This window comes from Electrona antarctica (genome assembly GCF_951216825.1).
Source record: "Electrona antarctica genome assembly, chromosome: 7".
In the NCBI taxonomy this organism is placed as follows: domain Eukaryota; kingdom Metazoa; phylum Chordata; class Actinopteri; order Myctophiformes; family Myctophidae; genus Electrona; species Electrona antarctica.
Window position 1 is genome coordinate 17,614,834 of NC_136812.1, and position 15,987 is coordinate 17,630,820.

At 43.0% G+C, this 15,987-nt stretch overlaps 2 protein-coding genes across 2 annotated transcripts; one reads left to right on the forward strand and one right to left on the reverse strand.

Moving 5' to 3' along the window:
* The first annotated feature begins 1,903 nt into the window (after nucleotides 1-1,903).
* On the forward strand, nucleotides 1,904-7,226 carry btbd2a (BTB (POZ) domain containing 2a). Its single transcript, XM_079506337.1, has 9 exons — nucleotides 1,904-2,652; nucleotides 2,952-3,071; nucleotides 3,353-3,509; nucleotides 3,993-4,098; nucleotides 4,211-4,408; nucleotides 4,526-4,718; nucleotides 4,924-5,011; nucleotides 5,543-5,689; nucleotides 6,259-7,226. Exons 1-9 carry the CDS (start codon nucleotides 2,003-2,005, stop codon nucleotides 6,418-6,420), a joined length of 1,821 nt encoding a protein of 606 aa, XP_079362463.1. The 5' UTR covers nucleotides 1,904-2,002; the 3' UTR covers nucleotides 6,421-7,226.
* Nucleotides 7,227-7,355: 129 nt separating this feature from the next.
* On the reverse strand, nucleotides 7,356-15,416 carry LOC306926862 (elongation factor 2b). Its single transcript, XM_079506336.1, has 13 exons — nucleotides 15,277-15,416; nucleotides 13,617-13,831; nucleotides 12,918-13,099; nucleotides 12,557-12,768; nucleotides 12,104-12,282; nucleotides 11,769-11,874; nucleotides 9,707-9,959; nucleotides 9,380-9,575; nucleotides 8,900-9,266; nucleotides 8,453-8,806; nucleotides 8,111-8,293; nucleotides 7,857-7,989; nucleotides 7,356-7,718 (listed from the first exon to the last, which is right to left on the reverse strand). The coding sequence occupies exons 1-13, from the start codon at nucleotides 15,277-15,279 to the stop codon at nucleotides 7,525-7,527; spliced, it is 2,577 nt and encodes an 858-aa protein (XP_079362462.1). The 5' UTR covers nucleotides 15,280-15,416; the 3' UTR covers nucleotides 7,356-7,524.
* Between the last annotated feature and the right edge of the window lie 571 nt (nucleotides 15,417-15,987).

Below are 15,987 nucleotides of genomic sequence, written 5' to 3' on the forward strand. Positions count from 1 at the left end.
ACGCACAAAACCGTCCAAATAATGTGCACCCCATGTAATACGAGGACGGCCACGCAAATAGAACTTGGTCATGAAAAACGCTCGCAAACCGCGCGCGCCTTCCGGAGCTCCCAGCGGGGCAGAACAGCACTGCGGCAACTGTGTAGTTTGCTCGCATGCTACTATTCACATCCCACCGGTTCCCCGAAAAACGTGTGCCGTTTGAAATCGCTTTAGCCTATAAGATATATCAGAATCCACGCTTCCCCAAATTGAAGCAAAGGTATTGTTCTATATGGCTACGCCATATCTTCTGCACGTTTGGCCAGGTATGTGTTTTTATAATGAACCGCCACTTTGACGGCGGAACATTACAAAAACTAGTTTCAACTTAATTGTCGTAAAAAATGAATTTAAAACCAGGGTTTAGGACGAGGTTTTTGCTCGCCCGGCGTTTACAGTTAAAATAAAACAATGGTAAATGGAATGCGTTGCCACTGCCTAGCAAGAAAAAGATAAATTCTCACGCTCTGAGACACCTCACCACTGGCCTATATGCACAGATCCGACCCTGGATCGAATTTACCAGGCTCCCCTCGTAAAACAGCTGTAATAATAATTTTACACTCACCCAGCTCAAGACGAGGGATCCTTCAGCAACCGGGGATCGGCACCATCTGAAGAATATTTAATAACGGTTCTGTGTAGTTTGCAGTGGTGTGGTGTTCAAGGAAATCCAAACGGAGAGTTTCTCTTTGTCTTAAAAGTCGTATCCAAGTTTTATTGAAAGAGGTACGAAATGCAGTTTCACAAGGCAGTTTTCGGGAACAAAGGCCCTTGGAGTCACACGCACACGGCCTATTCAAATCAGCTAGGTACGAGTGAGCACACCATCGGAACGGAAACAGGTAGTCTATATACTAATGCAAGTTTAAAACTCCCCCCCTCTCTCATGAGGGTGGGACTCAGAATTGTCCTTACTTACTGGCCAATCAGTGAGCCAGGACTATCATGCAAGGTTTTCCTATGAGAACTTAGCAACAGATGAAACTATACCAATAAAAATGAATGTACCATATAAAATATACAGAACATTATTTAACACCTGCAATGAAATAGTTAGACTGTATTCTTGACTCTAGATGCATATTTGACAAAGATACGTTGCATTCATGACAGACAGGGCAGACAGATAGAGCAGAGCAGAGTTTGACCTAAAATATGCCATGCAGCTGTTATCCCATGGATGCATCTAGGGTAAGGAGTTCACGCAGACCCCTGTGGGGTTTAATTACCCCCTCTGTTTCTTCAAGCCTAGTTGTAAATAACTAAGCGTAATCTCACAGGATCTTACCGTGAGCCAGTTGCCACAGATTGCATTGTATAGAAAAACAGCTGTCCCAACTTACGCTCTCCTCTTGTGAGCAGTCTATGCACCTGGCTGTTTTATAATATATCAACTGATTGATATATATGTGTCCATGTCTATAATATATCCATCATCATCTTAGGAATTGACAAAGGCTATCTGTTGTTAATTCCCAGTGTGTATTACTGTGTAATACATCATTTATTGATACATTCCTAACTCAGAGAGACTATACAAAATGTACAAATAGCATGGGTAGGCCCTACATATATTTGGTCACAATTGCACATACGCAGTGAGTTAAACGGTTCTTTAAGTGGGGTCCCCGGGAGTATACGGTCCTATTGAAAAATGTTGAATTTTTTGAAAGAAAGAAAGAAAGAAAGAGAAAGAAAGAAAGAAAGAAAGAAAGAAAATAAAATCAGATGATGGTGTACCCTGTGGTAAACCAGTGTAATGCTTTATCAATGTGTCGTCCACAGTTAACAGTTTTTTATTGAGTTGTGCTTGAAATCTAGCCTACTATAATTCTGGAAACTGTTAATAAATACTTCAATCAATCAAAAGGTTAACCACTGAGTTAAATCCTGCATCTGGCTTCACATAGGCCTATTAACATGTCATTCATTCTCATGTTTCTAAACTAGGCGCTGCATGTGCTGCTTGTTGATCCCAGGCAGCAGCAGAGCGAACCCTGCAGACTGCGCTGCGCTCCATCCGACCATCCGATCCAAGATGGCTTCTGGAGAAAGCAGTAGCAGAGCGCCGTCGCTCCGCTTCCCCTCACCTGGACCGCTGGGCAACGCTCCGCCGAGCAACAACAACGCTCATTCTCTGGCGATCACAAACGAGGGGGCACCGGGGGGCAGCGGGGCCCAGAGCAGGACGGAGATCAGTCACGCAAACAACCCACAGACGGGCCCTGCTGGCAGGGACACTGGCGCGGCTGGCGCCGATGTTCGAGTAGACACTTCCCCGCATCGACAGCACGCAGCCCCGCAGCAGCCGACGGCTCCTCCCGGTGCCATGGCAGCCAGAGCGGCAGCCTCCTCTTCATCTGCAGCATCCTCCTCAACCTCTTCTGCAGACCCACCAACCGTCTCGTTGGCGTCGCCGTCGCTGCCGAATACCCCGTCGTCGTCCTCCGCAGCCGTGCTGGTGTACCGGGAACCGGTTTACAACTGGCAGGCCACCAAAAACACAGTGAAAGAGAGATTCGCATTCTTGTTCAATAACGAAGTGCTAAGTGACGTGCATTTTCTTGTGGGGAAGGGAATGGGAGTGCAGCGGATACCGGCTCATAGGTAAGTAACGGTAGAATCAGAATAGAATGGGCATAATGTAGCAAAGGGTGAATCACTATACGTTCTGACAAAAATGCAGCAAATTCGATTTTGTTAATCGATACACTGTTACACAGCTTGAAATTGGACTTGGACTATAGCCACATAGATGGGTTAATAATTGCACTTTAAAAAAGACTGTTTATGTTATGTCATTACTTTATAGATCATTGTTTAGTATTATATAATATTATTACAATAAGCTACCAGAGATGAAAGGGAGTAGCCTATGATTAGTTAATATCAATTTGTCTTGGTAGATTTGCCCTTGCAGTTGGAAGTGCAGTGTTCGATGCCATGTTCAATGGCGGTATGGCCACCACCTCCACTGAGATCGAACTGCCTGACGTGGAGCCTGCTGCCTTCCTTGCCCTGCTCAAGTAAGCTTAGCAGTAACAGAATGCACAAGTGAGAAAACTGACAAACCATGCTTTATTCTTTGCTCTTCTTGCACTCTAAAGTGATGCTCTTCCAGATTTAACCTCTCCCATTTCCTACAATCACGTTCAATGTATTTGATGCGTCCATCGTGTTACTTGGTGTAGCCTAGGTCATTATTTTCTGTCCTCAAGGTGCAACTCAGTTGTCTTATCTTTTGCTTGAAGAAAAGAGTGTTTACATCCAGCTACTCATTAATGTCAACTGTATGCCATGGTTCCAGGTTTCTGTACTCCGACGAGGTGCAGATCGGCCCTGAGACAGTGATGACCACTCTGTACTCGGCTAAGAAATATGCTGTTCCAGCATTGGAGGCTCACTGTGTCGAATTTCTTAAGAAAAACCTGAGGGCTGATAACGCCTTCATGCTCCTCACTCAGGTAATCCTTGATATTCAGACTGCATGCATTGGGTTTTTTATGGCTGGGACTTGTTCTAGTGTGATAAGAGCAACAACCATTTATTCTGATGTGTTGGCGTCAATCATCATTATGGTCAAAGTTGCTTAGGTGACATATTTTCTCCATATGTAGCCCAATCTTACATTTGTGTAACATAATGACAGGTTATAGCCTACATTTACATGGCCTAACATAGTTTCACATAGTTGAAAGTGGAGAATTTATGTACTAAATATAAGCAGATGTGCAAGAAGTGTGATTATTGAGAACTCATGTCCATTTAATTAGTCATCGTTGTTCATCATCATAACCATTATTTCAATTTGGAAGTACAATTGAGGGGCAGGCCCTCATTTCCAATGTATGTGTGTAACACAATAACAACACAGTACTCTACACAGTTGAGTCTTTACTCTTCAACCAAAATGCAAATTATTTTATTAAATCATTATTTTATTTCAGGCTAGACTGTTTGATGAGCCCCAGCTGGCCAGCCTCTGTCTCGAGAACATTGACAAGAACACTGCGGATGCTCTGGCTGCAGAGGGCTTCACTGATATTGACCTGGGTAGGTAAGGATTAGGTCATTGAGGCTGCTGGTGGTTATGCATAGTGTTTTTAAGCCCACAGAAAGCAAAACAAAATATTCTAAGGTAATATTCTCATGCCCTGCTACACAGACACATTGGTTGCAGTTCTTGAGAGGGACACATTGGGGGTGCGTGAGATACGTCTGTTTGCAGCAGCAGTGCGTTGGTCAGAGGCAGAAACTCCGCGGCAGCAGTTCCAGCCCACTCCAGAGAACAGACGCAAAGTCCTGGGCAAAGCCATCTCTCTCATCCGCTTCCCTCTGATGACTATCGAGGAGTTTGCTGCTGGTACAGTGCTGATATGACAGGCATTATTCACACATAATGCAAGAGCAAACACTTGTATAAAAAATTATACATTCTGTGCTGATGATGCATGTCTCAATGTTGTTGGTTTTATATCAGGTCCTGCACAGTCTGGTATCCTGACAGACCGGGAGGTGGTGAGTCTGTTCCTCCACTTCACAGTTAATCCCAAACCTCATGTGGAGTTCATTGACCGTCCTCGCTGCTGCCTGAGGGGCAAGGAGTGCAGCATCACACGCTTTGGACAGGTGGAGAGCCGATGGGGATACAGCGGGACCAGTGACCGCATTCGGTGAGTCTTCTAGTCATATTAATGCATGTGGAATGGATACACAGGCATGCACACGCACGCATGCACACGCGCGCACACACACACACACACACACACACACACACACACACACACACACACACACACACACACACACACCAGTCATGTTCATGTACATGCACAATATGTTGCTTATTAAACTTTATTGTACAATGTCTTCATGCAGGTTTTCAGTAAATCGCAGGATATTTGTTGTGGGCTTTGGATTATATGGTTCAATACATGGTCCTACAGACTACCAGGTCAACATACAGGTATGGAATAATGTCGGGGTGCTTATTAGATCAGTTTCAACAGTGCATCTTGAATAGCCACCATGTGTTGAGTTTTTTGTTGTTACCAGTATTAGAAGCTGTACATAAGACAGAGGTTCCTGTACAACTTCCATTCTCAAAGCAGTCAAATTAAGCAATATTATATGAGAGGGTGTGTTCTTTTACTTCTAGACATGTGATATTCCTCTCATGCCACATGTACTATTTGGCAGGTCTAAACCCATTTAGACCTGAGGCCAATTCTAAAAACTCATTCTAAACCCTAACCTAGATTTTCTGAAAAACATATGCTAATATATAAATTACGTATATAACAACTACTGTGACACAGATGCAGTCCCAGATTAAAAATGATAACAACGAATACGTTTAACAAGCTCCCAGAGCTGTAAGATTTTAATTGAATTCCTATAGCAATGTAAAAATGGTTGGTCTCAATTTGATTGTGCAGACTCAGATTAATTGCAGCACAATCTTCTCACATGTACAATCCTTAAATATGTCTTCCAGATCATTCACACAGACAGTAACACAATCCTGGGCCAGAATGATACAGGCTTCAGTTGTGATGGCTCTGCCAGTGCATTCCGCGTCATGTTCAAGGAACCAGTGGAAATTCTGCCTAGTGTCAACTATATTGCCTGTGCCACTCTCAAGGTGAATGCATATTCCACACATTCTCCAATATTTACAGTACACTGCAGTTATCCATTATGGGGAAAGTCTTAAGGGAATACCCCAACAATTATTTCACAACTGTTCATAACCACTAGAGGTGCTCCGATTGATTGGCCGATTTTCACTCCAAATGATTTGATCGGTGATTGGCAATTTACCCGATCTGGACAAGGCGATCATTTATAACATATAAGTGCTATAAAATAATAATAATATATATATAGATATATATATATTAACACACATACACACACACAGGTATAGTATTAATATATCATTTTGGATCTTTGTGAGAGGCTTGAACATTCTCCCCTTCCTTGCCACACTCACAGGAAAAGTTTTGACATTTTAGAAATATTCAAATTTTCCAAGATCGGTATCGGCCAAGCGCGAGGAAACCAATCGGTGATCGGCCCCAAAAAACCTGATCGGAGCACCTCTAGTAACTATGTCATTTTGGGATACCATTTTTGATTGAAACAAACCACCTTGTGTATGGTTAGCATGAACATGTGACATTGAACTAAAATGACAATTTAATTTCATAGGGGCCCGACTCTCACTATGGTACCAAAGGCATGCGGAAGGTCACCCATGAGGGTTCTGCCACTGGCACCAAGACATGCTTTACTTTCTGCTATGCTGCAGGCAACAACAATGGCACTTCTGTAGAAGATGGACAGATCCCAGAAGTTATCTTCTATACATAAGACCTTTAATACCTTCTGTATATTATACCCATCACATGCTGACTCATACTGTGTAAAGTTCAAATGCCATTCGGCTTAGAGAATCGTCTGACTTTTTAATAAGCTACTTCCACGGCAAATTAACTTGTCAGAACGTCTTCATTGTCACTTGACCTCTGCAGTCATCCAACAGGGTTGAACTGTCTTTCCAGAAAACAATTTAGCACAGGTATGTTTTCTAGTGAGACCTCATCTGTGGTCAGCAGGTTGTAAATGGCATGCAGGACTGGTTTAATTACCCCTCTCCCAACATGTAAATACCATTAATGTGCAGAAACAATGCAAGAACCATGCAGGGCTACAAGAGTAGTTTCCTATCCAAGCAACGGTGGCACTGAAGCACTTTGACAGGATGCCAGAATTATGACATGGAGCTTTAAACCCACGTTGGGTGCAAGCGCAGAGCCAACAATTTTATCCTTCCATGAGAACAAAGGTACTGCAGCCTCAGCCCTTTACTGACCTGGTAGCTAAAGCAAAAAGCAACTCTTAAGCTGTATGTGTAACATCTCAAGTCTTACAATTCATAAATGCTATACTTAGTCTTGCATAATTTCTATTCTAGCATCTTAAACATGCTTAGATATCTTTATACAAGTAAAGCAGCAAGTTGCTGCATGTCATAAGTTTCATGCAAGAAAAGCCAAAATTGCACACTGGCCAATACTCAAGGTGTATGTAAACTGTAAATGGGCTTTGAGTGCATTGCCCAACAGGTTTACCAGCAAGACCATATCACACAGTACATGTTTGCTTTTAAGCCCCATCACCCATTTGTTCATGCAAGTTGTAAATAAAGTTTGCCACATTCAATTTTGTCTCTACCACTGTCTGTGACAAAACTCAATTCTCACAACTTAACACCACCACAACTATGAATGAGACCTACACAATGACAATTTTTATTTCCTTTATTTGATGTTTACAATTTTTCTAATAGTTTTGTGGATAATAACAATCCTTTTGGCAAACATTAGTGCTCATGGTGTTCTGTACAGTCCTGTCCCACAATGTGTAGGTAATTTAAGAGGGGCGGAATTAGGGAAGAAGTGGGGGGGCCTCCTTTTACAACTTGTCCATATAGTTGTCCAATGCAGCGATGCCTTCTTTGAGACCCTTGCGTTTGCGCGTCTCAGCGACAACCTGGAAAGGCTTGGATGTAGGATCCATTGGGTCTCCCTGAAGAATCTGCCAGTGGTCAAACACGCACTGTGGGAAAGCCTGGCCACCAGTGTTGGAACGCAGATCAGCTGTGAAACCTAGGCAGAACAATGCAAAGGGAGGTTAAAACGGATCTTTTTCTAAGCAAAAGTTTTCACACTAGCGTCATCTAGTTTCATATTTATACACCACAGCAGATAAGAGAAATTCCTAGTCCCATCACAATGTAAACTTACCAAATGACTCATTGACAGGCAGGTAGGCCTTAACAATAAACATGGGTGTTCCCATGACATGGAACTCCTCAAACACGTGTCCACGTTTCCTGTTCAACACACCATAGATTCCACCGACCACTTGCTCAGGACACTAGGGGAAAAAGAATGAGAAGGGGGGAACGTCTGATATTATACTGGAGGAAAAAGGACAAAAAAAAATACCATTTAACATTTCTAACGAGTCAAAACAGCAGCAAAGGAGGGGCACTTACCTGGATCTCAACCAGATATACTGGCTCCATGAGTCTGGGTGCAGCTGTGAGTTGGCAGGCATACAGTACTCTACGAGCTGTGGGAATGATCTGGCCGCCACCACGGTGGATAGCATCAGTATGCAGGGTGACGTCATGGATGTTGTAGCGGCAAGCACGCATGTTCTCTTCACACAGGACACCCTAGACAAAGTGAATGTTTTTAGATACTGGCAAAAGTACATTTCACTGATGACCCAACAGTAGTGTGCCGTCATAGCTATGATCATCGCTATTCGCTACCAATTTCATGCAATATGGCAAAAACTTCTAGCCTCAACACCAGTCATCGCTTCCTCTTACCTCCTTGGTAGCCCACTGGAAGCCAGCGACAACGCTGTCCTTGATCTCGTTAAGGTACTGCACTCCCTTGGTCACATCTACCAGCAGGTTGGGTCCAGTTCCCTCAGGTCCGAAGCACCAGATCTTACGGGCCTCAGTGACCTCCCACTCGTACTTGTCAGTCAGGAAACGGGCACGAGCCTTGAGCTCCTGACGATTGCTGATGTCACCCTTTTCGATGTCCTCTGCAAGGCCCTCTGGTAAGGGAGCGGCCCTCATGAACAGACGGTTGTGCTTGTTGGGAGACTTTGAGAGGCACATCACTGATGATTCCTCGCTGACTGTCTCTCTGTAGGACACCACAGGGTCGGATTTCTACACAAACACATCATGTTTCAGTTGAGCTATACAAGGAGTAGGTTGTGGATCAAATTCAGCTTTCACAATACTTCACATTGTACTTCTTACCTTGAGTGGAATGCAGGCATGGTCCTCCTCGAGGTCTTTAAGGCAGATCTCCAGATGCAGTTCTCCAGCTCCAGCGATGATGTGCTCCCCAGACTCTTCAATGGAACACTGGACCATAGGGTCAGACTTGGCCAGACGTTTCAGACCCTCCACCAGCTTAGGCAGGTCAGCTGGGTTCTTGGCCTCCACAGCCACTCTGACCACAGGACTGACACTAAACTTCATCACCCTCATGTTGTGGGCATGCTCATAGGTGGTGATGGTCCCGGTCTTGACAAGGTACTGGTCAACGCCCACAAGACCTACAATATTTCCACATGGTACATCCTCGATGGGCTCAACATAACGTCCCATCATCAGAATGGTCCTGAAAAGAAAAATGCATCATTATACAGTCTAGTTTCACATACAGGCTAAAAACCTGAAGCCGCTTTTCTCAACTCAAAACTTTAAAGCATTGATCCAACAGCAGAAACAAACCTCTGAATCGGTTTGATGTTGAGGTCGTCCTTCTTTCCAGGGGTGTAGTTTGGTCCCATAATGCGCACCTTCGAGCCACTTCCGACGGTGCCAGAGAAGACACGGCCAAAAGCATAGAAGCGTCCCTTGTCGGTGGTGGGCACCATCTTAGAGATGTACATCATCAGGGGAGCCTTGGGGTCACAGTTCTTGATACCTAGGAAATTATAGTAAGACCACAATTGTCAATACACAACTGGTTCACCAAACACTGATCAAGAAATATTTTAGGATAAGCCATAATTGTAGCAAAGGAATTGATGTATAGGCATATCAAGCGTTTCATACCCATGGCAGCCTCATCATCTCCAGGTCCTTCATAGAGCAGTTCACAACGGTAGCGCTGGGCTGTGACAGGGGAAGGCAGGTGGATGGTGATCATCTGAAGAAGAGCTTCTCCAGCGGGCAGCCAGCGACGCATAACAGCCTTCAGCAGGGGTTTGCCCTCCATCTCCTTGTCTTCAGTAGACAGCTTGATGTCCAGCTTTTCAAGCAGCTTTTCAATCTCCTCCTTCTTGAAGTTCATGATCGCATCAAACACCTAAATTGGGGCAACAGCAGAGAACAAATCACTTGTATATGGAGATACGATATAGGATCATCGGAGTAGATATAGGATCATCGGAGTAGAGGTATGGGGCAAACCGCTGCTTGCCATGCTCAGACTGAAGATATTCATCACTGGACAATCAGGTCAAAGTGAAGATAATGTATGTCATCACTTGCAGGCGCAGTCTACATATTGATCATAGACATTTCAATTTCCCATCCATTAATATCCCACTGACTTGACACTGGGCACATTTTCTTAACACAGACACAAATATAAGGAGCAATGTATAACAAATACAAATTTGTTGGCAACTAATTTCAAATGTTTCATGTTGACCGCCAAGTCGCCAACACTGCTAAACACGATATGAGTGAAACCCAAATCTTCCAACGTATGGGAACACCTTGCCTTCAAGTCTTTAAAGACCATTTACAGCTAAATGTGCAAAGGTGAGCTTACATGGCACTACACGGCTACAGTGATGCACAAGTACCTGAAAAAGAATGATTAAGCTTTCCTGGGCTCAAAAAGTGAAAACATGCCAACACATTAATAGAGTACAGAAAAGTAAGCCACTCAAGCCAAAAAGTATATCTAGCCTCGTATTCATGTGACAAACACCCATTATATGCCGATAAGAGGAACTCTCATTTGTATTCATAGCAAGAGATAAGATGAGACATTTCCAGAATTAGACCAATATAATCTGTCAAATAGGCACTCAAATAAATCCATCCACAATTAACTGTTGCAAAACAAAGTTCTCATTCTGAAAGTGAGCCATACATTAGTTGCAGCAGTACACATTTAAACTTAAGATAATATTTCTGCATTAGAGTACAACAATCAGTGCTGTAAAGGCCAGTATTTAGTGGGGGAACATGCACTGATATTTGAGCAGGCCAGGCATCAGTACCCATTGAATGCCAATATCAATTAGCCACGTTTTACCATTGGTAATCACTGTTAATTTACACCTCACTCTGCGGCCTCATTTCTAGACGGCTACATGTTGCGGGAACATTTGACAATTGTGAATTGCAATACTGGTGACTGAAGCGTAGGCGTTGTGGAATCAAAAATAAGGAAACACTGCCAAATTATTTTGATCACTGAATTTTCTGTGCATCCCCAATTGTGGAGATTCATTTGAGGGGAGTGGACACTTTTCTCAAGATGTGTGCACTGCAGAAGAGCAGTGAGTAATGTAGCTGCATGGACAAAATTGGTGTAAAAAAATAAAAATAGTAAAAGTTATTTGCCAGAGTTGTTTGCACTTCTGGAAAACTAATGCAAGGAGAGACATTTCTTTTCAGTGAGCTCCATTTGTTGGTGGAAATGAGGTTTGTCATGGGTGTGGTCGAAATGCATAAGGGTATACTGCAAAACTACTGCCTGCCAAAAAGCAGCAACAAACGTGAACGTGCACACAACCCACTTAATCGCATGGTTGCATTTCTCCGCAATGAACACACTACTACATAACAGAACACGATTAGCCTGAAAAAAACCCCACAAGCCTAAGCAAAAGCAGTACTTCTATTTGTGGTAAATGTTATGCTTGCTAAATTGCTAATGCTATGCACTCACAATAAGCATTTTGCACTCATGCTTTACACACTTACATGTGTTTTACAATTGTCATCTTTAAGTTGTCTGAAAGAAAGCATTGAAAATATATATATTTTGGCATAAATTCTTGCACAAATCCTTTTCCAATTCTTTAAATTGGATTAACTGAAAATGTTTAAGTGACAGATTGATTTAGAAAAGCAGCAGCTTGCTATAATAAATCACCTTGAAGATTGGATCCAGGACGAGTTGGGCAAAGGTACGGGGCAGCTTCCTGCCATTCTCAAGCATCTGCGACTTTGAGAACTTTCCAGTCTCAGGGTCAAAGAACCTAAAAAATGAAATCACCATTAGATGGTATATTTAATGTGTATTAAGCCAATAAAACTTCCAAGGTAGCAGCCAGAAGCCATTTCATATTAGATTATAAATAGATAATCGAATGTCTATTAATTTGCTTAGCCTTGAATCAAGTGTTAGGTTTGTGTGTCTCAGCACCTAACGTAAGGACAATTCCTTGTAAGTTGTATCCATCTCATACATTCTGGACTGAAACTTACTTATCACCCCACAGTTTCTTCATCATGTCCTCCACCTTCTTGCAGTTCTCAACTGGCGTCAGTGGTGCATTGCCCTTGGCAGCAAACTTGGCTACATACATCTCAGCAAACTGCTTAAGGGTGAAGGCCCAGCCGTGGAGACCAGAACCAAAGCCAACTGTACCAATGATTGGGTCAATCTGGAAGCATAAATTAAATGTATAGCAATATACACAATCAGAAAAGATTTACAGATTCAAACCGTCCATTGTATTTACAAGTCTGATATTTCAACTTATTCATTTCCTGGCTTCATATACATTTAATAAGGGCCTGACACTTTTGCAAGTACAAAAGCTTAATTACTCTTGGGAAGTGACTCATGTCTTCAAGGGAAAATTGAAGCGGACAAGCATGGCCATTATAGCTCCAAATAAATAAAAATACCAAATAGGACAAAGACTGCCCACTCACCATGATGCTACCCATGGGTCCAGTCTCATCCTCTCCATAGGTGGCAATGATGACGTTGACGTTTTCAACAATACGTTGGAACGTCTGGTAGAGGTCCTCGGGTTCCAGCTGCAGCTCCAGCAAGGCACGGTCCATCTTGTTCATCATCAGGACAGGCTTAATGCGCTCACCAATGGCCTGACGCAGCACAGTCTCGGTCTGCACACACACACCTGGTGGGAAAGCACAGACGGATGCATATTTAGCCACTTAGAAGTCCAACACAACATAGTGCAACGGGTTCAGTTAAAATACATAACCTCACAGAATTACAATATTGAAAGAGATTTACATGGCACTCTTGATTTATGAAATCTCTTACCAGATACACAATCGACCACAACCAGGGCTCCGTCAGTGACGCGGAGAGCGGCGGTCACCTCAGAGGAGAAGTCAACGTGCCCGGGGGAATCGATCAGGTTAATTAGGAAACCGAAACCATCTTTGCTCTGCTTGATGAAGGCCAGGTCACTCTCTGGCAGCTCATAGTACAAAGAGATGGCACTGTGGAAGTTGAGATGACAGAACAAGCAATTAGACATGTGTAAGCCAGGTCACTTTACAACTTTTGCACTCAGATGTTTATAACCTAGGAGTAAGAACCTTTTACATGCAGACGTTTGTCATTTTTATAAACCATTTAGTAACCAGACATAATTTGACTCTTATGTAATGAAATGTATGCAATTGTTGACTCTTGCAACAATTACATAAACCTGTAACCAAGATTTGAAATAGAAACAATATCCAATCACAGGAATATTCCATTCCTTAAATCACATTGGGGTCACATGGAGGGTATGTGAAGAAAGATTGTTGGCCGAATGTGGCAAGACATGAATGCAAACGCCAGTATAAGTAACTTGGAGTCAAGTAAACACTGTTCCAATTGCTGCCAAATGTGGAGTGACCAGGTGAGTCAGCATTCTGAGGCAAAAAAGGGCATCTCATTAGATTATGGTGAGAATGGAACTATGGGAATAAGGAGTGATTCAGATAAGATTGACCACAGAACACTTACGTGGACTTGATGGTGATGCAACGTTCCTGCTCGTCTTTGCGCGTGTCGGTGAAACGGGTCTCACCGGCACGGGAAGCGGCGATGATGCCAGCCTTCGACACCAGCGAGTCAGTCAAGGTAGACTTTCCGTGGTCTACGTGCGCAATCACAGACATGTTACGGATGTTTGCCTTCTTGTCCATGATGCCACGGATCTGGTCTACCGTGAAGTTCACCTGAGGGGAAAGCTTTGATTAGAGCACTGCAGCAGAACAGACAATGTCAGATGTAATTTGATTTTTTTAAGAAGTTTATAATTTTCTCACTTGCAGCTTCATCCCATTTTATTTTACTCCATTGAGACATGTTTTATAGCATGGGGCCAGGAATTCCACTGACCATTGTTCTTCAACAATGATTTCTAAACTACATAGATACTGGGGGAAAGTGCTGGATCGTTGTGCCTAGGGCCATTATATTGCATTCAGGGTGGTTCATTATGGTCAGCTTTCCAAGTGATTACACATAAATTGGCTATGACAGCTCAGCTGTCATCTGAGCAGCATGCTCCAATCTAACCTCACTCAAAACAATTTACATATTATAGATTTATAACCCGCCTAGTCCGTCTTGTGAGCAAAGACCAGTGAATCATTCTGATGCAATATTACACGTAGATGTTGGCTACGTGTAATATTGCATCAGAATCTTGATCTTGTGAGCGTAATATTGCATCAGAATCTTGATCTTGTGTGAGCGAAAACCATACACGTAGATATATAACGCCACTTGATCTTGTGTGAGCAAAAAACAGTGTTATCATTCTGAAGCATTATTACACGTAGATCTAACCCCACTTGGTCTTTTGCGAGGAAAAGCCAGTGCGTAATTCTGAGGCAACACTCCCAGGCCCATTTAACAAGGCAGTCTGCCAACCGCCATCACATTGCTAGCGGCCAGCAAACGTCACTTATGATTACTTTGAAAACTTTTACTTTTTAGGTTCGGCAACCTTAAAAGGCAGTTTCACTTAAGCCGGCAGAGATAATCAAAACCTCGCAACATTTACAGTCTAACCGGCTACGCCCGGCATAATAGGCCACGTGTACAGAGTAGCATTTAATGCTAAGACTATCCAGTTAGCTAACGACCCGAAATGCCGGTATCCACCCAACCATACTAGACATGTCAGATATCAGTGACAGTGAACAGTAACACCGTCAACATTGGGAGCTACTCAATGCAACAATACTGGTAAACTGTCGTTTCACGTTTCAGACAACCCGTTTCGTTTATTGTATGCTGCGACACAAGCACGACACGTAGACAACCGGCGCAAGACCAATGTTGAGACGTAGTCTCATTCCTGATTATGCTTCATTGGATCAGTTGGAACTGTCTTCAAACAGCCGGAGAGCAGCTAGAAATAGTGAATATTGTGGAAAAGCTCTTGACAAAGACATAACGGAATGCGTGACACTTCAGTCATGTTATGTTGAGAAATAACGGTGCGGCAAAGGATAAAATGGTCGCCATTTTGTTCCAAGGCACAATTCACAGCTGAGTTAGGCAAACAAATCCGCAATAAAGACAGACCTAAATGTAAACAAATAGGAATGTTAGACAATTCTACTGTCAGCGTCGGGTACATAAACCAAACAAATACATAATTTCGACTTACCATTTTGACAGATGGATGGGGATTCGCGCAGTGGAGAAAAGGAGAGTATTGTTACACTGCCTAGCTCACGAGGGGCATTGGCAGGGAAGAGACCGCTGACGTCAACACGCACGGTTTTATACCATGTGCGTAACACGGTGCGTAAGCACGTACTGCTTTTACGTCATCTCGCCAGGCGATGACAAGATCAGCACTTTATTTACTGAATTTAGAGAAAACCTTGGTCGATGACAAAATGCAATACCGGTATAAAATAGCTCAAGGCTGTATTGCTGATTACTTAGCTTAGGACCCCCGCAGTGGTGTCCGGTTAGAACTTAAACCAGGATGCTTTGACTTCTGCCTTCTCCCTGAAGCCGACCCTCTATATATTCTCCGACCAGGCTTGTCACGATGACTAAGCCAGTTAGATCTATCCATATATGGTTCTACCATATCTATCTGATATCAGCACTAGGTCGGCTCGGGCCCAAATATAGGGATTGTCATACTAAACATGTCATATGTCGTATAGCCCAACGTCCTAGTCAGAGTCTTCGTTACAACCGGTAATTAAAATGAATAATGAATATCATTAATTAATAATTTCAGCGTGTTTTCTCAGAATAGGCCTATGCATTTTAATTTCACTAAAATTGGATTGACCTCTCAATATTTTGAAGTAAGCTTACAATGTTACAAAGTAGGCCTACAAATAAAATATGATGACTT